General features: G+C 32.8%; 8 protein-coding genes and 2 pseudogenes across 10 annotated transcripts; all 10 read right to left on the minus strand.

Moving 5' to 3' along the window:
* Positions 1–530: 530 nt before the first annotated feature.
* On the minus strand, positions 531–2,015 carry LOC148181321 (uncharacterized). The gene is made up of 2 exons (XM_088044162.1): positions 1,037–2,015; positions 531–982 (listed from the first exon to the last, which is right to left on the minus strand). Exons 1-2 carry the CDS (start codon positions 1,811–1,813, stop codon positions 536–538), a joined length of 1,224 nt encoding a protein of 407 aa, XP_087900288.1. The 5' UTR covers positions 1,814–2,015; the 3' UTR covers positions 531–535.
* A 1,159-nt stretch (positions 2,016–3,174) lies between these two features.
* On the minus strand, positions 3,175–4,754 carry LOC148181322 (uncharacterized). The gene is made up of 3 exons (XM_088045811.1): positions 4,586–4,754; positions 3,668–4,494; positions 3,175–3,618 (listed from the first exon to the last, which is right to left on the minus strand). The coding sequence occupies exons 2-3, from the start codon at positions 4,415–4,417 to the stop codon at positions 3,181–3,183; spliced, it is 1,188 nt and encodes a 395-aa protein (XP_087901937.1). The 5' UTR covers positions 4,418–4,494; positions 4,586–4,754; the 3' UTR covers positions 3,175–3,180.
* An 840-nt stretch (positions 4,755–5,594) lies between these two features.
* LOC148181323 (uncharacterized) lies at positions 5,595–7,225 on the minus strand (annotated as a pseudogene). The gene is made up of 5 exons (XR_015771060.1): positions 6,461–7,225; positions 5,985–6,415; positions 5,865–5,924; positions 5,769–5,790; positions 5,595–5,711 (listed from the first exon to the last, which is right to left on the minus strand). The product of XR_015771060.1 is annotated as an uncharacterized LOC148181323 (transcript).
* A 1,653-nt stretch (positions 7,226–8,878) lies between these two features.
* LOC148181324 (uncharacterized) lies at positions 8,879–10,364 on the minus strand. Its single transcript, XM_088049523.1, has 4 exons — positions 10,347–10,364; positions 10,192–10,268; positions 9,366–10,128; positions 8,879–9,319 (listed from the first exon to the last, which is right to left on the minus strand). Exons 1-4 carry the CDS (start codon positions 10,362–10,364, stop codon positions 8,879–8,881), a joined length of 1,299 nt encoding a protein of 432 aa, XP_087905649.1.
* A 279-nt stretch (positions 10,365–10,643) lies between these two features.
* LOC148181325 (uncharacterized) lies at positions 10,644–12,131 on the minus strand. Its single transcript, XM_088045832.1, has 2 exons — positions 11,339–12,131; positions 10,644–11,282 (listed from the first exon to the last, which is right to left on the minus strand). Exons 1-2 carry the CDS (start codon positions 12,107–12,109, stop codon positions 10,839–10,841), a joined length of 1,215 nt encoding a protein of 404 aa, XP_087901958.1. The 5' UTR covers positions 12,110–12,131; the 3' UTR covers positions 10,644–10,838.
* A 494-nt stretch (positions 12,132–12,625) lies between these two features.
* Positions 12,626–13,950, minus strand: LOC148181326 (uncharacterized). Its single transcript, XM_088046581.1, has 2 exons — positions 13,168–13,950; positions 12,626–13,118 (listed from the first exon to the last, which is right to left on the minus strand). Exons 1-2 carry the CDS (start codon positions 13,924–13,926, stop codon positions 12,681–12,683), a joined length of 1,197 nt encoding a protein of 398 aa, XP_087902707.1. The 5' UTR covers positions 13,927–13,950; the 3' UTR covers positions 12,626–12,680.
* Positions 13,951–14,185: 235 nt separating this feature from the next.
* On the minus strand, positions 14,186–15,557 carry LOC148181327 (uncharacterized). Its single transcript, XM_088041237.1, has 2 exons — positions 14,723–15,557; positions 14,186–14,673 (listed from the first exon to the last, which is right to left on the minus strand). The coding sequence occupies exons 1-2, from the start codon at positions 15,515–15,517 to the stop codon at positions 14,227–14,229; spliced, it is 1,242 nt and encodes a 413-aa protein (XP_087897363.1). The 5' UTR covers positions 15,518–15,557; the 3' UTR covers positions 14,186–14,226.
* A 451-nt stretch (positions 15,558–16,008) lies between these two features.
* On the minus strand, positions 16,009–17,485 carry LOC148181328 (uncharacterized). The gene is made up of 2 exons (XM_088035492.1): positions 16,509–17,485; positions 16,009–16,455 (listed from the first exon to the last, which is right to left on the minus strand). The coding sequence occupies exons 1-2, from the start codon at positions 17,298–17,300 to the stop codon at positions 16,009–16,011; spliced, it is 1,239 nt and encodes a 412-aa protein (XP_087891618.1). The 5' UTR covers positions 17,301–17,485.
* Positions 17,486–17,629: 144 nt separating this feature from the next.
* LOC148181329 (uncharacterized) lies at positions 17,630–19,237 on the minus strand (annotated as a pseudogene). Its single transcript, XR_015770099.1, has 2 exons — positions 18,438–19,237; positions 17,630–18,387 (listed from the first exon to the last, which is right to left on the minus strand). The product of XR_015770099.1 is annotated as an uncharacterized LOC148181329 (transcript).
* Positions 19,238–22,244: 3,007 nt separating this feature from the next.
* On the minus strand, positions 22,245–24,399 carry LOC148181330 (uncharacterized). Its single transcript, XM_088049579.1, has 7 exons — positions 23,596–24,399; positions 23,095–23,543; positions 22,952–22,998; positions 22,812–22,908; positions 22,740–22,779; positions 22,584–22,688; positions 22,245–22,286 (listed from the first exon to the last, which is right to left on the minus strand). The coding sequence occupies exons 1-7, from the start codon at positions 24,397–24,399 to the stop codon at positions 22,245–22,247; spliced, it is 1,584 nt and encodes a 527-aa protein (XP_087905705.1).
* Positions 24,400–25,514: the final 1,115 nt, after the last annotated feature.

Raw genomic sequence — 25,514 nt, forward strand, 5'->3', positions numbered from 1 at the left:
AACTCTATCATCACCATTTCCTGTTCTCAACAGTGGCAGAAGAAGACATAAATAAGTTAAACATCATTTTGAAGCATTACCACTGCTTTTTTTAAACTTGTAAATAAGTGTGGGAATGATCTACCATTTTTGAACAGATTTGATCAGCTTATGAAGGACTGGAAAAAGTTTTATGACAATTCATGAGTTTTGGTTGACTGAAAAATAAGCAGGTGGCGATGCTATAGTGTTTCTTCAACCCATCAAAGTATATATTATAAAGTACGTTGTTAAAAACGATTTTATTAATGGAATTACATAGAATAACATCAAAATTGTTTTAATAATCTCGACAAAACTTCAAGTTCGTTGCTAAATTGACAAATTAAGAGGATACTTAAACCGATGGCTTTTTATCACATTAAATAAAATCGATAGACTTGTTACCAAAATGACGCGGCAGTAATTATTGCCGAGTCACAGATCGTAAAATTTATCTTGTAATTATACATATTTATAATATTTATTTATTTTATAATTTATGCCTTAAAATGATTTATTCCACGCAAATCGTCAAATTATTCACATAATGTACCAGATTATTCCGCGACCGCTCATAATATCCATCCTCATTGCTTATTTTCACAGTAAAATTATCGCGGAAAGTTTTTCCAGCTTCGGCAGCTTCGGCCAAATCAGGTGCCTCCTCGGCTTCGCACATCGAGAATTTTAATACAAACGCGTGTAGGAAGATTCCGTATCGTGAAAACTTCCTCCAATGTTCCAAGAGTTTTATGTATGGAAAAAGTTTTTCCGCGTCACAATTTAACTTTTTTAGACATTTGGAGAAACTCTTATGATAGATTTTTAAAAAATCGGAAATGTTGGTGTATTTTCCGGTGTCGCAGCATCCGTAGATAAAGTGGGACAGATCCATCACCGGAGAGGAGAGTCCGGAGCACTGCCAGTCTAATATTCGTACACTGGTTGGTTTTGCGTTATTCTGAAAAGAAAGATTTGAATCTGATTTGTGCTCTTATTAAAATCAATAACTTACGTCTGTTTTAAACATGAAATTGTTGTTCCAACAGTCTCCGTGTGAAATAACATGATATTCGGGCTCTTCGGAAAACAATCCGGTAAAATTATAATTCGCGTCTTTTTCATTCAATCGTAGTGTATGTAAGAAATCTTTTTCTTCAGATCCAATACACATATCCAATGATTTAACATAATTTTCTAAAAAGACTTCCTCCAGATCTGCTGTCAAAATAAAGTGACTAAACATATTCACGTTATTTTTGCAAAGTTTCTCAAAAACGTGTCTTCTTTTTTTGCGTAAAGCAAAGGAAAATGCGTGCCACCTTCCATAAGCTTCCATTACAAGTTTAACGTGTTCATATGTCATTGGTGATTTTCTGTCCCACGTGTTGTAGCCCAAACTTTTCAAATTTTCAAACACCAAAAGCTCGCCTTTTTGACATATTTGAGTTGTGTAACACTTTGGTAGAACATCCAACAAATCTTCAATGGCCACCTCCTTTTGAAATTTATCAAACGCTGTTAATACTTCAGTGTAAATGAAGATTTCTTTTTCAAAAGCTTCTTTGATCGGAGTCTGCCGTCTCAGCGTCTCGCTTTCTTTAGATGCTTTTATCACTAAGTTAAGTGACTTAGTTTGGCCTTTTTTCGTTTTACCAGAAACTCTTACAAAAAAAATATTTCCTAAGTAGCCATCGTCTTTGTTACCTTTGCCTTGAGTGTTAACTTCGTATTCAACCAGATCTTCATTTTTAAGAGCCAGTCCAACCCATTCTTGAATTTTTTCATTCATGTTGTCGAAATTTTGACTGAGGATTTTCGTGGTCTGCAGTCATTTATGTTCACATAAGTTAAGCACTAGGAAGACTTTATGCTTATCGGGATTTCAGAATTTTTGCACTTTAATTTGGAACAATAGCAAGAGATTTATACCGACAATGGTGGGACTGTCTAAACTAGACAAAGCCCTCAAACAATTATAGTTACAACTTGCATGTTTAAATTAAAGTCCATAAATTAAAGAACCACGTGTATGACTGCCAGGTACAAATTGCTGGTCTGTATGTACTGATAAGATTTAATTAGTTGTCATGTTAAATTTGTCCCAAAAATGATATGATACGATAAAATATGATATGATAGACTTAATTTGTCTAATGGATATTTTTACTAATAAAGCATAAATTAAAGTTTCAAACTAAAGAAACAGAGATTATACGATATTTTAATTTTTTTTGTTTACTACTAACTTGAGAACATGTTAATGGGCGGTATTAATAAAAACTAGTAAATGCTTATTAGCATTAACATCTACTTTTTAGCATTAGCAAGTAGTAAAAGCAATTACTAAAATCCGTATTAATAATAAGAAGGTACTTGTTGCTAGTGCTTATTAGTCAATGCTAGTCGTTTGTCAGGAAATGCTTAGACATAGGTATACTATAATACAATTATATGTCGTATGCTTCTAAACTGTGAAAAAAAATTTCTCTTTCACAATTTGATAAAGAAACGTGTATTTTGCATTGCCTCTAATAAGCTAACTATTTGGTGGAGATGAAAGAATAATATCTATTAGATTTCAAGCGTGTCCAAAAAATTGTAATATAAGTATACCGGTGTTTTTGAAATGCATGTACAAAACAGTTCTGCGCTACTCCAGATGGAAAAAAAACAATTTTTAAATAAAAAACTGACAAGGTAAAATTTACTTCAATCCATAGGCTTTTGTTAACTTTTGAATCAGTGACGCACAAGCAAATTTTTTAATTTTTTTGTGAAATTTTATCTCGAAAACAGAAAGACTTTTACCTATTTTTTTTTGTCTTAATAGAGTGACAATTACTAACACTCTTTTAGTACATGCATTTTAAAAACACCTGTATAAAAACATATTTTTTTAGTTAAACTTCTTTCTTGTTGTCTGAAATTTATCACTATGAAATTACATATCTGCATAAAAACTTTACAGATAAAGTTCAATAAAGATCAATACTATTGGAAATATCTTTCTTGCGTGTGGTCTACAATTGCTTATTTTAAATGATTTATATTAATTCATAATTGCAGGCAGCTGTTGATTTATTTCTCTATAATTATAATATTATCAAAATAAATGGTTTTATGCGCAGATAAATAATAAAACTACAAAAGTAAATATCAATTGAAATTTTTTACATAATGAATAATGTTATCTCTGACACGTTTAAAATACATTTCTTCGTTTCTTATTTTAAATTTAAAGTTCTCCATAAAATCTGCACCCCGTTCCGCTGTTTCCACAAAATCCGGCGCCTCTTCAGAGTCAGAGAGTGAAAATTTCAACAGTAGGGTCCCCAGAACAAATCCATATCTCGAATATTTTTTCCAATGGCTTAATAACACTTTTAAAGGAAAAACTTTTTTTGGATCACAGCCCATTTCCTTTAAACAGTCGCTTAAACTGCTATGATAAATTTCCAATAATGGTTTGATATCGATGTTAATTTCTGTATTCACACAGGTATAAATAAACATAGATAAATCCAGAACCGGAGAAGCGACTCCGGACATTTGCGAGTCGATTATTTTGAGATCAACAGGTTTTGTTGAATTTTCCTAAAAATTAGATAAATCAGGACTAGTCGAATTAATAAAATGTCGGTACCTCTGTTTTAAACATAAAATTGTTGGTCCAACAATCTCCGTGTAATATAACGTGATGCTCCGGATCCTCCAGAAATAATTTCGTGTAGATAAATTTGATCTCATCTTCAGAAAATTTGAGATTAGGCACAGTTTTGTCTTGTTTCCAATAGCTCCTAACTTCTTCGCACCAAAGAAACATCACGCGGTCCAAATTGACTTGATTTAGGTAGTAAGGCCACATGGTGACATTATTTTTTTGCACAAGAAGTGCGTAATTTTCCGGTTGTTTTTCCCTCAAACCCAAAGCAAGTGCGTGCCATTTTCCGTAACCTTCGAGAATTAGTCTGATGTGATGGTCTGTCATCGGCTGTTTTCTATCCCAAACATCAAATCCTTTAACTTTTAGATTTTCAAGAATTAGAGCTTCTGAAGATTCGAAAATTTTCGTAGCATAGCACAATGGTAAAAGCTCCAAGGGCTGAGAGTACAATTTTCTAAAAAGAGGTACTACTTCTTCATACAGGTATATTTCTTTTTCAAAACACTGCTTGATTGCAATTTGGTTTCGAAGAAGATTGTTCTCTGTTGATGTTTTTGCGATTAAATGAACATTTTTGTTCTTACCACGGACGGTGATAAAAGTGATTTTTCCCAAGTACCCTTCACCTTTGCCTGCGTGTGCTTCAAGTTCCACCTTGAATTCTGGTAAAGGATCTTGTAGCACTTTTAGGGCTGAATGCACCAAATCTATAATTCTGTCATTAGCCATTGTCTAGTACGTTTAAAACTAACTGTTTCAGAACAATAGACGATGGAAATGTTTGCCGCAATTACCATAAATTCAGTCTAAAAATATTGTGTAAATAGACTAAGCTAAGCATGTTTTTTAAAACAATAGACCAAAAATGAAGATATGTAGTAATTATAATATACTTACCAAGATACAGTACACTCTTTTCTAACCCGAGCGTTACTATTTCCCGAAATCCGAAAGATCGATTTCTAAAATGCGAGAGCTTTCCCGTGGTTTATAGTATTTATATTATATCTAGACTTCGGACAAAATATTCAGTCTAATTCGGTCCTGGGCACATCACAGCGCGATCGAACCCTCACCTTATTTATTTATCAATACCTAATTATGATAGGGAGATCTAGGCGGAGCAAGCCAATAGTGGGAAAGAGTGATAACCGTAGCGATAACCGAATATTTTGTCCGAAATCTGATTATGTAAAATGTAAAAATGAAGCTTTGTGTGCTGAGCCTGAGCAGACATTAACAGGCGAAGCACACAAAGCCATATTTGCTCTGAAAGACATATACAATTTTTTTGCAAACGATAGAAAATTGCTCTATTTTACTTAAAAAAATAGTTATTTGTGTACCAAGGCCAAAAAGTGTTTTTTTTTTGACCGAGCTTTTTTTTAATGGCCGAGGCCAGAAAGAAGGCGAGGGCAAAATGGCACTTTTTGGCCGTGATACACACAAGATTTTTTAGGCGACATCATTAAATTTACAAGTTAATTAATTTTTGTTTATGTTTTATTAATTTAATTATTTATAACAACTGAATAATTGTAAATATTTATGAATCCTTCAGAAAAGTTTATATTTTTCTTATTTGCGTTTGCCGTTTTGACATGTGCAGCTTTACAATTTGTATGAATTAGGTTTGATGTACTTTTTGATGTTGTTGCAGCAGCATTGCTAGACATGTTCATTTTCAATAATTCAACACGTCTTTGTTGCACTTTACATTTGATTTTACCCAAATAATTATAAAATTGGGGGTAATTCAGTATCTTGATGTAATATACAAAACTATGGATAGATGGCGCCACCATAGAACGGCCAAAAATGTTTGCGGCCAGAAAAGAGTTACTTTTAGGCCGCTTTTGAGACCTAAAAATTCCATTTTTAGTTTAAGTCGCCTAAAAAATTATTTTCATGCAGAATCATAGTGCAATAGAAACATTTCTATGGTTACGGTGGAGCCCAAGCATATGAACAGTGCTGTGTTCTGCTTAAGCATATAAGTGAAACTTATACCCTGACAATTGAGCTAGACAATGTGTCACTTTTATGACGTTTGAAAAAAAATTGTTTCTATTAGAGTTACGTTTACAAAGATAATTCTATAGCTATTTTTAAAGTTTAATAACACCGAAACCATGAGAGATAGAAAGATGTGGTTGTCACAGTCGATTTTCTCCACCTTGGGAGAATAAGAATTATAATGTTAAATAATATCTCGAATTTTAAATTTAGAATTTGCCTAAAAATAAGTATAAGAATAAGAAGAAAAAACGGTTTTATTATATCATTCTAACTCAACAAATCATTCTCTACTACAAACTTTACAAGATTTTTAGCCCTTTTGATCATTGCAGATTTATTTTTGACGTCGTATGAAAACGCAGAGGTAAAGTCCTTTCCATCGTCAGCCAATTGAGCGATATCCATCACTTCGCTCTTTTCCGTTGCGCAGATTTTATAGATCAAAGTTGCCATCACAACTCCGTATTTTGCGTATTTTTTCCAATCACTAAAAAACTGCTCCCTTGTGTACATCGCATCCAAGTTAGTTCCCAACCGGTGTGAAAACAATTTCAGATTTGTGTAGTAAAGATCTAAGATCTCATCCAAACGGTCTAAATCCTCCCCGGAGATTCCAGCAAAAATAAAGTACGATAAATCGAAAATTGGTGTCAAACATCTGGTAATCTGCCAGTCCAAAATTGCGACTTTTGAAGGAACGAGCTCAGGCTGAAAAAAAAGTTACGATTTGAATTGACTATGTAAAGTACTTACTTCGTGTTTAAACATGAAATTGTTGCTCCAACAGTCACCATGAAGCATCACTTTCATCACGTCGTTTTCTTGAGCCATGTCGGTGAAGATGAAATTTATTAAATCTTTAAGTTTTCGGAAACTTTCCACAGTGTTGTCATCCAGAATTCCTTTAAGACCATCACATATTTCGTCGATGTTACTAGCAAACATTAGATCCAAATTTGCATTTTCCAGAAATCGAGCAAAAACGTCATGCACACCACCAACCAAATTCTCAAAAACTTTAGGTTGCTGCTGCTTCAAACAAATGGAGAGAGAATGGTATCTCGCGTATTCTTGAACGACCATTTTGATGTGTTTGAACGTCAGAGGTTTCTTCTTGTCCCACAAACTATAACCAATTTTCTTCAAGTTTTCCAAGACAATAACTTCCATGTTATCACTGGTAAACTTCCCGTAACACTTCGGAACACTATCAAAAGGATCGGCACCTTTTTCCACCTGGAACTGTCTAAATGTTGGCAGCACCTCCTCGTAAAATATATATTTCGTTCAGAAAAGTTTCTTTGACGGGACATGTTTGTCTTAAAGCATCACTTTTTTTACTGCATTTTAAAACAAGATCGTAGCTTTTCTTCACTGGAGATGTTAACGACACGAAAAGTATGTCTCCGATGTAACCATCACCTTTCTCGGAGTTTCCCAAATCAGCTATGGAAAAGTTGCCTATGTCGGGAATTATGTTTTTCAACCAGGAGCGTATTTCGGACTCCATTGTGGACAGCGGACAACTCTCAAATGAAACTGAGAATAGCAACTCATCGTTTATATAAATTGAACCTTGAAATTTAACGTGATAAAATAGATACTAACTACATGACTTGATAAAGTTGTAATCATTTTGCAGTTATTTGATTGTAACTGCTCAAGATTAAATCTCAGCATTTTTATTGTGTTATGTTTTAATAGATATTAATTTTAAAATCGCAATTCAAATAAGACGAAAAGTAATAAAAAAATATAGTACCATTGTTTTATTTTGCAAATTTATTGTAATTAGACTAATTATTGTTGTTAGTCAAGGTTAAAGTAATTTTAGACAACTATTTAATATTATACGCTAAATTTTAGAACAAAAATGACAAATATTAAAGATGTTCCCAAATAGTAATTATACAGTATGTTCCAGAACTCTCGTCCCAGAAAGCAAGAAGAAGGTGCCGAGCGCAATACAGATGGTAAATTTTAAAACGAAAATTGATTAAGTTTAATAGTAGGTATTCGAGAAAGGATAAAAAATTAACAATCAAAAGGCTATCCTAAATTCCTAGGCAACGAGAGTGTAATGTTCACCTAACCAATGGATGATAGTACTATTGGCGACACCGAAATGTGAACGATTTTTTTGTTGTCATGGATTTTTTTCTTATTTTCCATAATGCAAATCAGGCTTTGCGCAGTGGCGTTCTCTTTGATTTTTCTTTAAACATTTAATCTTCGCTATACATTTGCTAATCAGCAGAACTGCTCTTAGCGAACGATTTTCTTCTAATTTTGCAATGGCTCTTGCTTTTTCGACAACAGTTAAATGTCAAGGCAATTTTAACTAACCAATGTCATTAATGACAATTAGAAGTACGCCTATGATTTAAAGTGAAAATCACGCTGGATAATTTTGCCATACATATTTAGTTGTCGTCAATAGTATGTGTCCATTGTTACCTATTTTCAAATTCTGTTCAGCTTCGGGATTGGGTACTGTTTTTTCGTTTTAGCTTGATTAATTTTTGAGCTAAAAAAATCTTGTTTAGAAATTTTGGTTCAGAATTGTTGCCCTTATTAGCCCTTTCTCTTTGGGGCGCGAATTCTGGAACATTCTTTATGCCTACCAAGGAAGAGAAGACATTTTTCTGGTCCGAGCGTTATTATTTCTCGAAATCCGAAAGATCGATGGAAATTAGAAAGTGAGGGCAAGAAGTCTTTTCTTTCTTAAATTAGTTTAGATTTTTACTTACTATCACGGAATCAAAATTTCGAATATCACTTTCTGACATGGCAATTTAAAGCAAGCTTTATTGTCATTGTGACTGAGGTTATTAATTGTCATGCCAAGATATCTGATATACTTGCTATGACGTATATAATGTTTAAGGTTATAAAGATAAAAAACAGTTTACAATTTTTAAACATCAATCAATTAATTTTGATTCCCTGATAGTACATACGAATATGTAATTTAATATAGGCAACCCAAAATAAGATTTTCTTTAAGAGAAATTTAATTTCACAGGCGACATAATGACACGATCTCAAACAAGTAGTGAAAAGACAGTTTTTATTAGATTATTGCTGCCTAACTGATTAATAACAATTATTATAAAATGGAATTAAGTTTAGTAAATGGAAGATCATTTCTGTTGGCCAGTGTTTATTTATTTACACGATCAATTCATTTTCCACGACATATTTCACGAAATATTTCAATCTTTTTTTGAAGTCCGCTTGGTTTTTGATGCTGAATTCAAAAACATCGCCAAAATTCTCACCTCCTTCTACAGTTTTTGCAACATCTCGTATCTCCTCCGGATCAGAATAGCACACTTTAAGAATAAAAGTAGTCTTTAGGAGACTTTGGTGACAATATTTCTTCCAGTCTCTTAATAAAAGCTCAAAGGAGTATACACGACCAAGCTGGAACTCCAATTCTTCTGAAAAGTTACTCAAATTTTTGAAATAGAATTCTAAAATCTCGTTTACACTTCCGATATCATTTTCTGATATTGAAGTTAAAATGAAGTGACACAAGTCAGTTACCGGTGATGAGTGTCTAAGTAGCTGCCAGTCCAAAATTGCCACTTTTTTTGGTTTACCGTTCACCTGAAAAAATTGTGTTATTTCAGACTATTTCAGTGAAGGTACTTACGGCGTACTGGAACATGTAATTATTATTCCAAGCGTCACCATGCACAAGAACCTTGAAACTGTTGACATCTTGATTGTCATCAGTTATATACTGAACGTAATTCTTCAATTTTAACCACTTCGACAAAGTCTCGTTGTCTAACTCATTTTTTAATAAGTTGTACACTTCATTGATGAGATTCTCAAACAAGGCTGGACAATCAATAACTTCAGCCAGTTCTTTTAGAAGACCGTCGATGCCGCTACATAAATTTTCGAATTGTTTTGGATTTTCCTGCTTCATTGCTAACGACACCGCATGAAATTTACTATACTCGTAAATTACCAAATTAATATGTTCTCTTGTAAGTGGTTTCTTCTTATTCCACATAAAATATCCGCTTCTTATCAAATTCTCCAAGACAATAACTTCCGGAATCTCTGATCGAAAACCGTAAAATTTCGGCGTGGAATCAAACACCTCTACTCCTTTCTCCAACTGAAACTGGGTAAAAGTTGGTAAAATCGTGTTGTAAAAATGAATTTCGTTCGCAAAAGCTGTTTTTAGTGGTACTTTTTCTCTCACAACACTACTTTTCGGACTACACTTTAACACAAAGTTGTATTCTCCGCTAAATTTGTGTGACAACGAAACGAAATAAATGTCGCCCATGTATCCATTTTGAGTTGATAGTCTCTTGTAACTTTTAAGAGAGAAATTAGATGTGCTTTCGCCCAAGATGACTTCAAGCCAAGATGTGATTTCACAGACTTCCATTTTAACACTGTTTTTGGCGGGGTTCAAACATAACAAAACTGCTTATCTTCTCGTTTTTAGCGTAAATTACTTTAAATGATACGCTAAACACAGTTGTAAAACGGGAAATGTAAAATATTTATTGTATTTTTCGTAATCTGTTGTCTGCTTACATTATAAATAGATAGTTCAGCGATACATTTTGGCATAAAAGTAAATATTTTATTATCACAAGATAAAGACAACATTAAAATTTATGTACATTTTCCATTCTTATTTCATTTTTCTAATTTCTAAAATATTTTTTAAAATGATAATGAACACAAAAGTCATCAAACTAGAACAATTATATCATGCTGTGATTTTGTCGATAATACTGACTCGACAAAATCATTTGAACTAAATAATTGAAAAGTCATGTAAATACTTTAACACAAACAATAAATTTTATGATTTTGACTATCTGACTTAATCTTTTAAGAGATTACAAATCATTTTTTCTGTTGTAGATTTTGTGGAATGCTGTTTAAAATAAATCTAAAATTATCAAATACAGAGAACTTTTATTAGTAACTTACAAACAAAAAAATACAGAAGCAGAATGAAAAATATTTCGCCAAGGTCGCTTAAATGTTCTTGTAAATTTAAAACAATAAAGTTTTAGAACGTTTTACATTGGACTAAAAACTGTTTTACTACAATAACACCATAAAAATAAGTTAAAATGTATGTACAACATTATTTATTTTCAACAATGTATTTTACAATGCACCGCATTCTATTTTTATAAGCCACTTTATATTTGTCATCAACTTTTTTATTGAGACTGTCCACAAAATCTCCTTCGACTCCCGCTGCTTCGGTAATATCAACAACATCTTCTTTATCAGTTGAACAAATTTTTAGTATCAACGTTGAAAGTATTGCACCACACTTGTGATATTTTTTCCAGTCGTCCAAAAATTCATCGTATGGATATACTTCTTGAGGTTCCAGTTCAAACTGGTGAAGATGATTGGAAAAGTGTTTGTAGTAGCCGCTTATAATTTCATTAAAACTGTTGATGTCTTTCTCTGATACGCAAGTAAACAAAAAATAAGAAAGATCGAACATCGGAGTAAAATATCTTGGCATTTGCCAGTCCAAAAGAACTACTTCTGAAGGTTGCATTTTATCAGTATTCTGTAACAAACAAATTATGGTTATAATTATAAAAGTATCAGATCAGTTGTACTCACATCGCATTTGAACATAAAATTGTTATTCCAACAATCTCCATGAAGAATAACTTTGTGCTTAGCTTGCGCAGAATTTTCAAAGATGTCTTTAGCAAGGGTACTAAGTTTCCTCCAATTCACTAAAGTGTCGCTGTCAAGCTCATCTTCAAACAATTCAGCTACCTCCTCTATACCCGAACTAAACATGCTAGAATTTGAACTACGACTATAAACTTTCATGTTTTCTTCCAGAATTGCCACTATTTCGTCAAAAACTTTAGGATGCTTATATTTCAACGCCACAGAACACGCATGATATTTTCCATACGCTTCCATCACCAAATCCAGATGCTTCCGCATCATCGGTTTCCTCCGCGGCCATAAATCAAAGCCATTTTTCGTGAGATTTTCAAGAGCAATCACGTTCATTTTATCTTGAACAAAAGTTCCATGAAACTTAGGAACGTTTTTGAATGGTAACGTAACACCATTTTCTCTTTGGAACTCCACAATTGTCGGAAAAATCTTACTGTAGAAGTAAATTTCGTTTTTGAAAGGAACCGTTAATCGCACGTTGTTTTGTGCAGCTTCGTTTCTCTTGGTACACTTCAAGACAAGGTGGTACTGTTGTGGAACTCCGTCTTTGGTTCCTGATGCATCAACGAACACAATATCGCCGAGATAACCATCGCCTTTTTCTGACGTTCCCACCATGTTTACAGAAAGATTTTCCAAGTGTTTGGAGGCGAAGATTTCGGTCAACCATGACTTTACTTCACTTTCTTCCGCCATTATGGGTATCAGTATCGGTGATACAGAGATAAATTGATAACTGCTAAATTGAAAATTTCCATTGACTTATATAGTCTTAGCAAACCTGTCTGTCATTTAGAGAACTTTATCATTAAGTGCTCATAATATAATCATTTGATTCAAGGATATTATCTGCACACACTATTTCCTTTGGATTTAAAATAACACGAGTCAACATATTTTGGACAAAAAGTTATTTCAAAATTAAATGTCTCCTGATTCTGAATCCGTAGCGAGTTTTGCTCTAGCAGGTCAAGACTCAGAGATATTTATAAAAGTTTTTTTGTTCAACACTTTTGTCTTTTTCAGTTTTCAAATAAGCTTCTCAAGGAATGATAGAAGTCGGCGAGAGATCTAATTTTTGCCAAGATATTTGATTTTTGCTATAAATTTGGTTTGAAAAATCATGTAAAATAATTAATTTATCAAGAATTACTTTATTATAAATTACAATTATACAGTATTTCTCTCTTACAATAAACAATAAAAGCCTACAATTTATAGTAAAAATTTTGTACTCCTAGTAAATACGTACAAGTTTCTTCACTATTTATATCAAATTATTTTTTGCCACATACTCCACGATATATCGTATCCTCCTCTTAAACCCGTCGTTGTTTGTCTTCTTATCAGGATCATACCAATCACCACTACTCCCTTTTTTGCTAAGCATGTCGGCAACATCTAACACATCTTCTTTATCAGTTGAACACATTTTAATTAAAAGTGTTGAAAGAATAACACCAAACTTGCTATTACTTTTCCAATCGTCAACAAACTGATTAAATGTGTAACAATCACCCCCTCCTAATTTCCGCACATTTTCGCATAAATGTTCGTAATACTCTTGAAGAATATCATCTATACTTTCAACATCGTTTTCAGATATGCAGGAGAACAAGAAATAAGACAGATCACAGATTGGTGACGCATATCTCAAAATTTGCCAGTCAAGTATTACAACATCTGTCGGTAATCCCTCTAGACACTGAAACAAAAAGTCAGTTAATCGCATCTTAGAGGAAAGTTTACATTACCTTGTACATAAAGTTGTTGCTCCAACAGTCTCCATGAATAAACACTTTCAAGGTGTTTTTTTGATCGACCTCTTCAAATGTAGAAGCGATGTTCTCGCTCAATTTCTTCCACTTTTCTAACCATTCCTCGGGGATTTCATTTTTGAGTAATTGTAAGGATTCTTGGAAACAAGGTTTGAAGATTCTGTCGTGTCTAAAAAAATCTCTTACTTTACATCTCTCCATTAACTGATCAAACTTTTGTGGATGTTGCTGTTTCAGAGCCAGTGAAATGGCGTGAAACTTCGCATACGCTCTAATTACCAAATCGATATGTTTTCTGGTCAATGGTTGCGATTTTGGCCACAGTTCGTAACCACTACTCTTTAAATTTTCCAGAGCGATAATTTCAATAGTTTCTTCTGTTAGTGTTCCGTAGCATTTTGGTACAGTAAAAGATGTACGATTGTCCTCAAACTCCATGAAAGTTGGTAGAAGCTCTTCATAGAAGAACATTTCGTTTTTAAATATGATCTGAATTTTTGCACTCGCCTTTATTATTTCGTTCTGTTTACTACATTTTAAAGCAAGATTGAATTCTTTTTTGGAATTGTCACCTGTTGTTCCGATCACATTCACAAACACTATGTCACCAATGTAGCCTTCACCTTTGTCGGATTTCCCGGAAATGGACACAGAGATGTCTTCTAGTTTCTCGTTTTTCAATATTTTGCACAACCACAGTTTCAAGTCGTGTTCAAGATTATTTGAAGTCGTCATGATGACAAGTCTGGATATACTCTAAACATCTGATAAAGTAGTACTGCTTTAAAAACGTACGTATATCCGTAAGATATTACACAGCAGATTTCACTGATAGTGAATAATTACTGTGCTTACTTTCGAGGTCTATTTTATAAAACATCGTTTAGTGCATTTTTTTAACCACTTTTAAAAATGCTTTCTTCAGATCAACAATTGTTCAATCTTAAATTGACACTTAGCAGATCAAATATAAGGATAAAGTTGATAGAAATAATACAAATTTAGACTATTTATTTTATCATTTATTTTAAGACATCATACAAAATTACTTCTGACGGTGTACTCCACAATGGGTCTAATTCTTCTTCTGTAATTATCCTTGTCCCGAATGTCATTTAAAAAGCCTTCGGCCAAGTCCATTCCACTGTCAGCAATTTCTCCCAAGTCAACAACTTCATCTTTCTCTGTCGAAACAACTTTCATCAACAAGGCAGCCATCATCACCCCAAATCTTGAGTATAACTTCCAGTCATTGTGCAATTCTTTCAAAGGATACACCTCATGTGGATTTTCTACTCCCAATTCTTCCAGTTGATTTATAAAAGAATCGTGATAGAGTTTTAAAATCTCGTCTAAATCTTGAAGGTCTTCTTCTGATATACAAGCAAGAAGAAAATAGGACAAATCAATAATTGGTGAGGAGTATCTTGAGATTTGCCAATCAAGGAAAGCAACGTTCAAAGGAGTTTTTTCCTCGTCTTGCTGAAAGTTTAATATAATTTTTGTTAGTTACTTGATCAGCGACTCTTACCTTATGTAAATACATAAAATTGTTGTTCCAACAGTCTCCATGCAGAATAACTTTCATCCCAGGTACATTTAGAATCATGTCTTCAAAAATATACTTTGCTTGTTTTTTTAAGTTTGACCATCTTTGTAAAACTTCTTCATCTAAATCATTTTTGAGGAGTTTAATCGTTTGATCTACAGTTTTTCCAAGCATAGACTCCATCGTTTCGCCTTTCATAAGCTCACGAGAAGCATTTTCTATGTATTTAACAAATTTTTGAAACTCATCGGGTCTTTGATACTTCAGCGCAACTGAAGTGGCATGGAATTTACCATATTCTGTGACAACTAAATTGATGTGTTTCCTCGTCAAAGGCTGTTTTTTAGGATACAGTTCGTAGCCAATACTCTTCAAATTTTCAAACACAAGGACTTCCATTGTTTCACTAATAAAAGTTCCGTAGAATTTTGGGGTGCTTTTAAAAGGATTCTTAACTCCTTTTTCTTGTTGAAATTGAAAGAAATATGGCAGTATCGTATCGTACAGAAATGCCTCATTTAAAAACGCTTCTTTTACCGGAAAATTGTCCCGCAAAGTCTGACTCCTTTTGCTGCACTTTAACACTAAATTATACCTTTTCGTTGAGTTGTCTTGCTGGGTTCCGATGGCAGTCACGAAAACTATATCACCCATGTAACCATCTCCTTTCTCTGAGTTTCCATCGACGGTGATTGATAGATTTTTTAAATTTTCTCCTTTTAGAACAACTTCCAGCCAGGATTTTACTTCACTTTCAATACTTTCGTGCGGTGCCATTTTCACAAAAACAGGCGGTGGTACTGATCAAATTCGCTAATAGATATCAATTGTCAGTTTTATATAGAGAATAAAGAATATATCGAAAGTGATTCTGATCAGTGATAAAGAATTTTATCTCACTTTCACGTTTATAATCATGAAACCGCACAAATGACTCTAAAAGGATAAATTGTATGAAAAAGATTTGAACTCTATTAAACACTTAATAAGTATATTGTTACAATCAATTGGCTACTTATGAAAGTTCAGTGGAAAAATTTATAACGCAAATAATACAAATCCGTTGTACTTGAAAGAATGACAATTAAATTTCAAGGCATTACATTGATGTACTTTAAACAATATTGTAGAAAAAATTAACTTTGAAATCTTAATAATTCTATTCAATTCTGTACTTTAAAAAAATATTTAACAAGATCTGTATTTTAGAGGGGATTTGGGGCACTGATAATACTACAAAATTAAACTTAATTATTTATTTTCACACATCATATTAAATTATTCTTAACACTGTACGACACAATAGGTTTAATTCTTTTCTTGTAATTTTCCTTGTCTCGAATGTCATTTAAAAAGCTCACCGTAAAGTCTTTTCCACTATCAGTCGCATCTCCCATGTCCAAAACTTCGTCTTTCTCTGTTGAAACAATTTTCATCAGCAAGGCAGCCATCATGACCCCAAATCTTGAGTATAACTTCCAATCATTGTGCAATTCTTTTAGTGGATACACCTCATATGCGTTTTCCACACTCAATTCTTTTAGCTGGTTTAGAAAAGAATCGTGATAGAGCTTCAAAATATCGTCTAAATTTGCAAAATCGTCTTCGGATGTACAAGTAAAAAGAAAATAGGACAAATCGACAATTGGTGAAGTGTACCTCGACATTTGCCAGTCCAAAAACGCTACCAGTAAAGGAGTTTTTTCCTCGCCTTTCTGAAAGTTTAGTGTTAATTAATTATTCGTTACATGGTCATAATCAATCTTACCTCATGTAAATACATAAAATTGTTGTTCCAACAGTCTCCGTGAGTGATAACTTTTATTCCAGGCACATTAGCGGTCATTTCTTCACAGATATACTTTATTTGGGTTCTAAGGTTTAACCATGTCTGTAAAATTTCATCATCTAAATCGTTTTTGAGAAGTTCGGCTGATTCTTCTATGGCTTTTCCAAACAGAGTGTTCATTACATCGCTCTTCATGTCGTCATTATTATTTTCCAAGTATTTAACAAATTTTTGTAACTCATCAGGTCTTTGATGCTTTAAGGCAACTGAAGTAGCATGAAGTTTACCATATTCTGTGACAACCAAATTTATATGTTTCCTCGTCAATGGTTGCTTTTTAGGCCACAGTTCGTATCCATTACTCTTCAAATTTTCAAACACCAGGACTTCCATATTTTCATTAATAAAAGACCCGTAATATTTTGGGATGCTGCTAAAAGGATTATTAACTCCTTTTTCTTGTTGAAGTTTAAAAAAATATGATAAAACCATGTCGTACAGAAACGCTTCAGTTAAAAACGCTGCTTTTACCGGAATTTGTTCACGCAAAGCCTGGCTCCTTTTGCTGCACTTTAAAACCAAATTATACGTTTTCGTTGAGTCGTCTTGCTGGGTTCCGGTGGCGGTCACAAAAACTATATCGCCCATGTAACCATCTCCTTTCTCTGAGTTTCCTGCTACAGTGACGGAAAGGTCTTTCAAATTTTCTCCTTTTAGAACAACGTCCAGCCAGGATTTTACTTCACTTTTAATTCTTTCTTGCGCTGCCATTTTCACTAAAACTGGTACTCAAATCTGCTAATTGATATCAATTGTCTATTTTATACGAAATTTTTGAGATAATATTGAAGGTGGCAAGAGATAACGAACTTAAGAGTTTTATCTACGTTACGTGTTTGTTTTAAATCATCATAAGACTGCACTATTGAAGCTAAAAACAGGAAACTAATTATGTATATTTGCATGTATTTACAAAGTGCACATTTTATTTTCAGCGTAGTGCAGTACGCATGTTGATAGTCTGGTACAAGTCATAAATTCTTAGGATGCATTTTTGCGTATTTTGTATTTTTTTGAAATAAATGCTAACATATCTACATTTGTAATGTATTGTAAATTTTATATTTTGCAAATATGCATCTGATCTCGAATTTTAATTTTTAGTTTTCAACGCGGTAAATTTGAATTGCATAGCAGGTTTTTATGCAAACACTCATTTTGTTATTGTTATCAATAATTGACTTTTTGTTAGAGTTTTGTGAAAATATTTTCTAATCGAGAAAATTACCCTTAACTATTTATTATTCCACTAATATATTGTTTTGCTTCGCGTTCACCGTTTTAAGTGAAATTATATTTACATAAAAATTATGAGAATTAATGGAGGATCATTATTTTTTTTTTAAATCATATCAAATTATTTGTAACACTTTACAACATAATGGGTCTCATTCTCTTCTTATAATTAATTATCTTTATCTCGAATGTTATTTAAAAATCCCTCCGTAAAGTCCTTTCCACTATCAGTCGCATCCTCCATGTTCACAACTTCGTCTTTCTCTGTTGAAACAATTTTCATCAGCAAGGGAGTCATCATTAGCCCAAATCTTGAATATAACTTCCAATCATTTTCCAGTTCTTTCAGTGGATACACCGCATGTGCGTTTTCCACACCCAATTCTGTAAGCTGATTTAAGAAATAATCATGATAGAACTTCAAAATATCATCTAAATTTTGAAGATCATTTTCGGATATACAAGTAAAAAGAAAATAAGACAAATCGACAATTGGTGAAGTGTATTTCGACATTTGCCAGTCTAAAAACGCTACCTGTAAAGGAATTTTTTCCTCGCCTTGCTAAAAATTAAGTCTTGATAAATTCATTCCATGTTTATAATTTGTCTTACTTCATGTAAAAACATAAAATTGTTGTTCCAGCCGTCTCCATGCAAGATAACATTTACTCCGGGTGCATTGACAATTAGTTCGTCACAGATATACTTTACCATTTCTGTAAAACCTCTGCATCTAAATCGTTTTTGAGAAGTTCAACCGATTCGTCAATGGCATTTCCAAACAGATAGTCCATTACATTGCTGTTCACGTCGTCATTAACACTTTCCAAGTCTTTAACCAATTTTTGTAACACATCAGGTCTTTGATACTTTAACGCAACTGAAGTTGCATGTAATTTAGCATATTCTCCGACTATCAAATTTATGTGTTTTCTAGTCAGTGGTTGCTTTTTAGGCCACAGTTCATACCCATTACTCTTCAAATTTTCAAACACAAGAACTTCCATGTTTTCACTAATTAAAGATCCGTAATATTTTGGGATGCTCCAAAAAGGATTATTAACACCTTTTTCTTGTTGAAGTTTGAAGAAATATGATAAAACCGTATCGTACAAAAGCTTTTCAGTTAAAAACGCTGCTTTTACCGGAACTTGTTCTCGTAAAGCCTGACTTCTTTTGCTGCACTTTAAAACTAACTTATACCGTTTCGTTGAGTTGTTTTGCTGAGTTCCATTAGCAATCACGAAAACTATATCACCCACTACATGTAACCATCTCCTTTCTCTGAGTTTCCATCGACGGTAATTGATAGATTTTTTAAATTTTCTCCTTTTAAAACAACTTCCAGCGAGGATTTCACTTCACTTTCAATGCTTTCTTGCGGTGCCATTTTCACAAGAACATGCGATGGTACTGATCAAATTCACTAATAGATATCATTCTTTTCTATGAACTTATAGAGATAATAGTAAGATGACAACTATTGATAACTTTTTATCTACGGTAAACATTTGTTTAATTAATCCTCATATGACTGCACAAATGATGCTTAAAACGGCAAACTAAATATACTCTTTTGTATGTACAAAATGCACATTCCATGTGAGTAGACTGCAATACGCACGTTGATCGTCTGATTCGCGTCATAAACACCACAGCTGCATTTTCGCGTATTTTTTCCGAAATAAATAATAAATAATAATAAATATCTACCTATCTACTCTTGTAATGCAGTCTAAAATATTTTTTTTTACAATATTATGCATTTTTAACGCAAATGCCACATTTCTGATCTCGATTCGTACTTTGTTTAGCCTTTCAACGCGGTAAATTTAAATTTGCAAAGCAGTTTTCTTATCGAATAGAACAATTCCAGAAGAGTTTATGATAAGGCAATTGTTTTATTGTTATCATATTTTTACTTCTTATTAGGGATCAAGAAAATAATTTCATATCGCGAAAATTATCTTCAACTTCTCCCACTATTGTCTTGCTTTACCTTTACCGTTTTAAGTGAAATTGTATAAGCGTTTAATTTCAGACATCATATCAAATTATTATTAACACTGTACTTCACAATGGCTCTCATCCTCTTCTTGTAATTATCCCTGTCCCGAATGTCACTGAAAATCCTCGCCGTAATATCCTTTTCACTATCGACCGCGTCACCCATAGTATATAACAACTTCATCTTTTTCTGTTGAAACAATTTTCATCATCAAAGCAGACACTACTATCTCATATCTTGAGTATAACTTCCAGTTATTGTGCAATTCTTCCAGAGAATACGTTTCATTCATTTTTCATTTCATTCATTGCATTTTTCACGCCCAATTCTTCTAATTGGTTTATGAAAGAACTGTGATAAAGTTGTAATCTTCTTTTGATATACAACAATAAAGAAAATACGATAAATCAATAATTGGTGAGGTGTACGTCGAAACCTTCAAAGGAGTTTGTTGTCTGTAATACTATTTTCGTTACTTTAACATATCAACAACTCGTACCTTATGTAAATACATAAAATTGTTATTCACTCCACGTATATTTTGGGGCATATCCTCCATGATATACTTTATTTGTTTTTTTAAATTTGACAATTTTTGTAAAACTTTTTTATCTAAATCATTTTTGAGGAGTTCGATGGTTTGTTCTATAGCTTGACCAAACAGAGACTCCAATGTATGGGATTTCAGGAACTCACCAGTGGCATTTTCTAGGCATTTAACAAATTTTTCTAACTCATCTGGTCTTTGAAACTTCAACGCAACTGAAGTGGCATGAAATTTACCATATTCTCTGACTACCAAATCTATGTGTTTTTTCGTAAGTGGTTGCTTTTTAGTCCACAGTTTGTATCCACTACTTTTCAAATTTTCAAAGACGAGGACTTTCTAAAAGGATTCTTAACTCCTTTTTCTTGTTGAAATTGCAATAAATATGGTAGGACTGTTTGGTACTGAAAAGCTCACTTAAAAACACTGTTTTCACAGGAATTGACCCGACCTGACTCCGCTTGCTGCACTTTTATATCAAATTAAACTTTTTTGTTGAATCATTTTGAAGTCCAGTAGCAGTTACAAAAATTATATCACTTATGTAACCATCTATTTTTTCCAAGTTTTCGTCAACAGTGGCAGATAAATCTTTCAAATTTTCATTTTTTAGAACAACTTTTATATAGTCAGGACTTTATTTCACTTTTAAGACTTTCTGTCCGTGCCATTTTTACAACATCTACCGGTGGTGTGGAGTATAGATATAAAATTATTATGGAAAGAGAACAAAGATAAAAAAGTTGAAAGATAAGACTGCACTTATAATAATGGTAGTTAGTAATTAAAATATTTGCATAATAATATACGAAAACAAAATTTTTGAATTTTATTACTCGTTCATGAGCGGGCCTGACTAACGCCAGCAATACAACAGCAATGTTACTATAGCTTTGAATACTGGAAATTTAAATTATTGGGGGAACAGTTTAGCAATGTTGCAATTTTCTTAATTTTATTTTCGTTCTACTGCGAAAACAGAGCGTGTGGATTTTTTTTAACATTTTTTTGGTACTTTGGGGGACCACCAAATTACCCCTCTTTTAAGGTGATGCGCCACTTTCCGGACACTGTATGTACTACAAAAAAAACGTGGATCTAAAAATCCAAAATGGAGTCCTCAAAAAATAAAAATACCATTTTATTGCCAGACAATCTTGCTTAGCATAAAAATTAAAAGGAAGCAACTGTTTGATTTGAACGAGATTTGACAAGTATCTAGTAAAAATTAATAAACGTATCTGTATAAAGGGTTATCTAACAGTGAGCATTACAAATTGATAACGTATTAACCTACACTTTATTACAAAAACATTTTTTCTACAAATTATTATATTTACTGAAAAGAAACCAAAATTAGAAAGGCAAACCTATTTTTGACATCTTTAATCTCTTGATGTTTGCAAATTCTTTGGTCTTTGGCAGTCTTCTGGCCAACTTGTTAGGCATCTGAATACAATTGATACAATTGAATTTATTACAACGACAAAGTTATCCTTTGAAGACAGTTTAAATATTTCACTCACTTAAATGCAAGCCCCGACATTTACATCAAACCAAAATTTGACACAGCAATATAAATTCCGTAATTGTGATTAATTGGTTCTATAGATTTTGAAAAAGTTCACTATCGTAATTTATAAGCTATTTGCTACAAATTGACGAAATTTTATCGTCCAGTACTTAAGCGACTCATTTTTGGACTTTTTTTATTTATACAGGGTAGCTCTCATAAGATTTTCGAGTCCAATATCTTTGTTATTTGTAAATAGATTTTAATAAAATTTAAAACTAAGATAACTAATGAAATAGCGATAGATTTGGCATTGCTATCCCATACCCTATTTCCAAAAAGTCCTTTTATTCATCTTAATTTAAAATAGACATTTCTGACTTTAGTTTTTATCTATTTAACCGTTAGTTAAGTGTGTAGAAATTAAAACTTGTCAAAAGCAGAGTTCTTTGACAAGCACAAAACAACGGTCTCATTTGTTATTTCAATTATTCATTAGTAAATCGTTTCAAGAAAAGAACTACCTACATATTATTAGTAACAAAATCGACTAATTATTTTAAACGGATGAAGTGATCCAACCCATTTTCAGAAAATAAATTTAATTTTTTATACCTAACATAATAGAAAACATTTTCTTATTAAAAAGTGGCTAAATTTGCATTTTTGACGGTGAAATAGTATGAATACTGTCGAATTAAGCCTCACATATTCATTAATATTTGTTTTAAATTTTATTAAAATTCGTTTATCAGTAACAAAGATATTGTTCTCAAAAGGTTTTGGTGGACTATGCTGTATAAAATGAACCGATTATTTTCGAACAGAAAACGTGAGAATTGTCACCACTCTGCATAACTGCACTTTAAACAGTTGTGATGCCTGCCTGTAAGATTGTAATGTGTCCGATAACAATACAATAGAAACAGTTTAAAAGGACCCGGATAACAGACATAAATAAATCTTAAATTAATGATCAGTTTTACTGTTGATAGTGCAATAGAATGAGATAAATCTATTAATTTCGAAGAAAAAGCACTTAATCAGTCGATTTTTACGAATAAAGAATAAACATATTCGGTTAGGTGAGAGAAGTTTACGAGAACTGAGAGAACCAAAACCATAAGTTGTTTATTAAAATACATAATGATTAAAAATATATAGGTAGGTACATATGTTATTGTTATTAGTCATTAGCTACATATTTGTAAACGTTGGATTATTGCCGACTGCATACTTTATAATTGGACGAAGCCTCTTCTTGTAATTTTCCTTGTCTCGAATGTCGTTTACAAAGCTCTCCGAAAAACGTTTTCCACTGTCAGCATGCTCACCAATGTCCCGAATCTCATCCTTTTCCGTTGAAACAATTTTCATCAACAAACTAGCCTTCATTATCCCATACAAGGAATATTTATCCCAATCCTTCAAAAATTGTTGTCGAGAATAGATATTTCCATTCACTCCGAGTGCTATTAAATGTTGCACAAAAGAATTGTAGTATATCTTCAAAAACTCGTCTATGTCATGAAAATCGTCTTCTGACATAGAAGAAAGGAGAAGAATGGACAAATCTACAATTGGTGAGGTATATCTCGGTACTTGCCAGTCCAAAATTGCCACCTTCAATGGAACTTTTTCTTTGCCTTCCTAAAATGTTTTTGTTTTGTAAATTAGGTATATACAAATAAAATAGCCCTACCTTGTGCAAATGCATAAAATTATTGTTCCAGCAGTCTCCGTGCAAAATAACTTTAAATACAGTGGGATCAGTGGAAGTTTCAGTCAACTCTTCGACGATGTACTTAATTTTCCCCTTCACTTGTTTCCACTTCTGTAAAGTTTCAGCATTTAAATCATTCTGGAGAAGTTCGACCGAGTCATCGACAACTCTTTCAAGCAACGCCTTGAAACCCCAAATCTCGTTGAACTTAGAATGAATATCATTAATTTCACCAACAAACTTGTCAAACTCCTCTCGGTTATGGTTTTGAAAAGCAACTGAAGTTGCATGGTATTTACCAATTTCTTTCATTACTAATTCAACGTATTGTCTTTTCCAGGGCTCCTTTTTGGGCCACAATTCGTAACCATACGTATTCAAATCTTCCAAAACGATAAGTTCCAAGTTGTCATCCGTGTAAGTTCCGAAGCATTTTGGGGTACTATTAAAAGGATCTTTCACATGTTTCTCTTTCTGAAATTGGTTAAAACGCGGAAGTATTTTTTCATAGCACAATATCTCATTGAAAAACATCTCTTGAACCGGAACATTTTTACGTAAAATTGTACTGGCCTTACTCAGTTTTAGGACGAGGTTGTGCTTTTTTACAGATTTATCTTCTTTTGTTCCAATGACCGTCAAATAAAACGTGTCGCCAGTGCAGCTACTGCCTTTTGCTGCATTTTCCAATTTGGTTACCTCGAAATTTTGAAAATTTTCAGATTTGAAAATAACTTCTAGGCAGGACTTTATTTTATCTTCGTGATTTTTTACAGATGCCATATTAGGTGTAGGTGTATCAATAATTATTACTAACGACGTTTGAAACGAATCTCATATTTATAGCAATAGGTAGCCAGTTTTTGTTATACTGATTACACGTAAAACAAAGACATATTTTTAGTGATAACGAATTAAAAATATACTTTTTTTTAATCTTCAATTAAAATGATGAAATTATGCCAATAAACTCTTAAAACCTTTAATCCATAACAATAGGGAAAACCATTTTGTCGTTTAAAATAAAGGAGCCAGTTTTGTGGTATCAAAGGTAATAAATCAAGTATAGAAAACTATCGGCCGTTGGCCTTTATTAGCAATTTTTCTAAAGTGTTTGAGTTGATATTAAAGCCCTTTTTTTCTAACCATATTTCTCAAATGATTAGTCTAAATCAACACGTGTTTATGACGGGACGTTCTACGGAGACTAAATCCCATAGTTATAACACAATATACTAGATTTCAGTTCTTAGCGAGGTCCAAAGGTCGAACCTGGCCCGAAATTTGGGACTGTACCAAAAAACTGTGTCGAGGAATGTACTTTTTAGGGACATTTTTAAACACCAAAAGTTGCCGACATGTATGACAGCATTTTGACAGGAACGTCATAATTGTAAACATTGATGAGACATTTACATTTCGCGTTGGAATAATATCAAAAACTGTTGAATTCTTCCGAAAATATGAAGTTATTGTCTTACAAATTGAGATGGTTTTTAAATAAGTGGTTTCTTTGTTGGTTATTAACAGTGAAGTAATAAAATCTCGCAGATTTTTTTGAAACAGGAATGCTTACTCAATTAAAGGATTGAAGAATTTTAATATATTTTGATATAATCTTGCCCCAAATTGCCTTTGTATAAGTTAGGGGTACCTTTTTGTACTGGACGTAACCTATCATTGCGAAGTCTTCAATGGCAGCTTACGCATCGGTCCAGTTAAAGAAATGGCCGGTATCTTACTTTTTAGTGTTTTAATACGTACTTTTCAACTTACAGTGCACTTTTTAAGAGCCAGAAAAGTTTAAAAATTTAAGCTTGTAGGTTAGAGTAAACAAATCTATTTTGACAAATTGACGTATGACACGATATCCCCCTCTTCTTCAAAACATCCCAATT

The sequence above is a fragment of the Gnatocerus cornutus genome, chromosome 1 (genome assembly GCF_029298725.1).
Source record: "Gnatocerus cornutus isolate USDA-ARS CGAHR chromosome 1, icGnaCorn1.1, whole genome shotgun sequence".
Classification (NCBI taxonomy): domain Eukaryota; kingdom Metazoa; phylum Arthropoda; class Insecta; order Coleoptera; family Tenebrionidae; genus Gnatocerus; species Gnatocerus cornutus.

What these genes read in the sequence shown, in the direction of transcription:
- LOC148181321 (XM_088044162.1), bottom strand. Translation starts at nt 1,813, where the DNA reads ATGAATGAAAAAATTCAAGAATGGGTTGGACTGGCTCTTAAAAATGAA. An exon ending in ATTTCATGTTTAAAACAGAC is followed by an intron (nt 983 to 1,036) that starts GTAAGTTATTGA and finishes CTTTCTTTTCAG; the next exon opens with AATAACGCAAAACCAACCAG.
- LOC148181322 (XM_088045811.1), bottom strand. Translation starts at nt 4,417, where the DNA reads ATGGCTAATGACAGAATTATAGATTTGGTGCATTCAGCCCTAAAAGTG. An exon ending in ATTTTATGTTTAAAACAGAG is followed by an intron (nt 3,619 to 3,667) that starts GTACCGACATTT and finishes TCTAATTTTTAG; the next exon opens with GAAAATTCAACAAAACCTGT.
- LOC148181324 (XM_088049523.1), bottom strand. An exon ending in TGTTTAGCGTATCATTTAAA is followed by an intron (nt 10,129 to 10,191) that starts GTAATTTACGCT and finishes CGCCAAAAACAG; the next exon opens with TGTTAAAATGGAAGTCTGTG. An exon ending in ATTACATGTTCCAGTACGCC is followed by an intron (nt 9,320 to 9,365) that starts GTAAGTACCTTC and finishes CAATTTTTTCAG; the next exon opens with GTGAACGGTAAACCAAAAAA.
- LOC148181325 (XM_088045832.1), bottom strand. Translation starts at nt 12,109, where the DNA reads ATGGCGGAAGAAAGTGAAGTAAAGTCATGGTTGACCGAAATCTTCGCC. An exon ending in ATTTTATGTTCAAATGCGAT is followed by an intron (nt 11,283 to 11,338) that starts GTGAGTACAACT and finishes TGTTTGTTACAG; the next exon opens with AATACTGATAAAATGCAACC.
- LOC148181326 (XM_088046581.1), bottom strand. Translation starts at nt 13,926, where the DNA reads ATGACGACTTCAAATAATCTTGAACACGACTTGAAACTGTGGTTGTGC. An exon ending in GCAACAACTTTATGTACAAG is followed by an intron (nt 13,119 to 13,167) that starts GTAATGTAAACT and finishes TTTTTGTTTCAG; the next exon opens with TGTCTAGAGGGATTACCGAC.
- LOC148181327 (XM_088041237.1), bottom strand. Translation starts at nt 15,517, where the DNA reads ATGGCACCGCACGAAAGTATTGAAAGTGAAGTAAAATCCTGGCTGGAA. An exon ending in ATTTTATGTATTTACATAAG is followed by an intron (nt 14,674 to 14,722) that starts GTAAGAGTCGCT and finishes TTAAACTTTCAG; the next exon opens with CAAGACGAGGAAAAAACTCC.
- LOC148181328 (XM_088035492.1), bottom strand. Translation starts at nt 17,300, where the DNA reads ATGGCAGCGCAAGAAAGAATTAAAAGTGAAGTAAAATCCTGGCTGGAC. An exon ending in ATTTTATGTATTTACATGAG is followed by an intron (nt 16,456 to 16,508) that starts GTAAGATTGATT and finishes CTAAACTTTCAG; the next exon opens with AAAGGCGAGGAAAAAACTCC.
- LOC148181330 (XM_088049579.1), bottom strand. Translation starts at nt 24,399, where the DNA reads ATGGCATCTGTAAAAAATCACGAAGATAAAATAAAGTCCTGCCTAGAA. An exon ending in AATCCAACGTTTACAAATAT is followed by an intron (nt 22,999 to 23,094) that starts GTAGCTAATGAC and finishes TGGTTCTCTCAG; the next exon opens with TTCTCGTAAACTTCTCTCAC. An exon ending in CCTTTTAAACTGTTTCTATT is followed by an intron (nt 22,780 to 22,811) that starts GTATTGTTATCG and finishes ACAATCTTACAG; the next exon opens with GCAGGCATCACAACTGTTTA.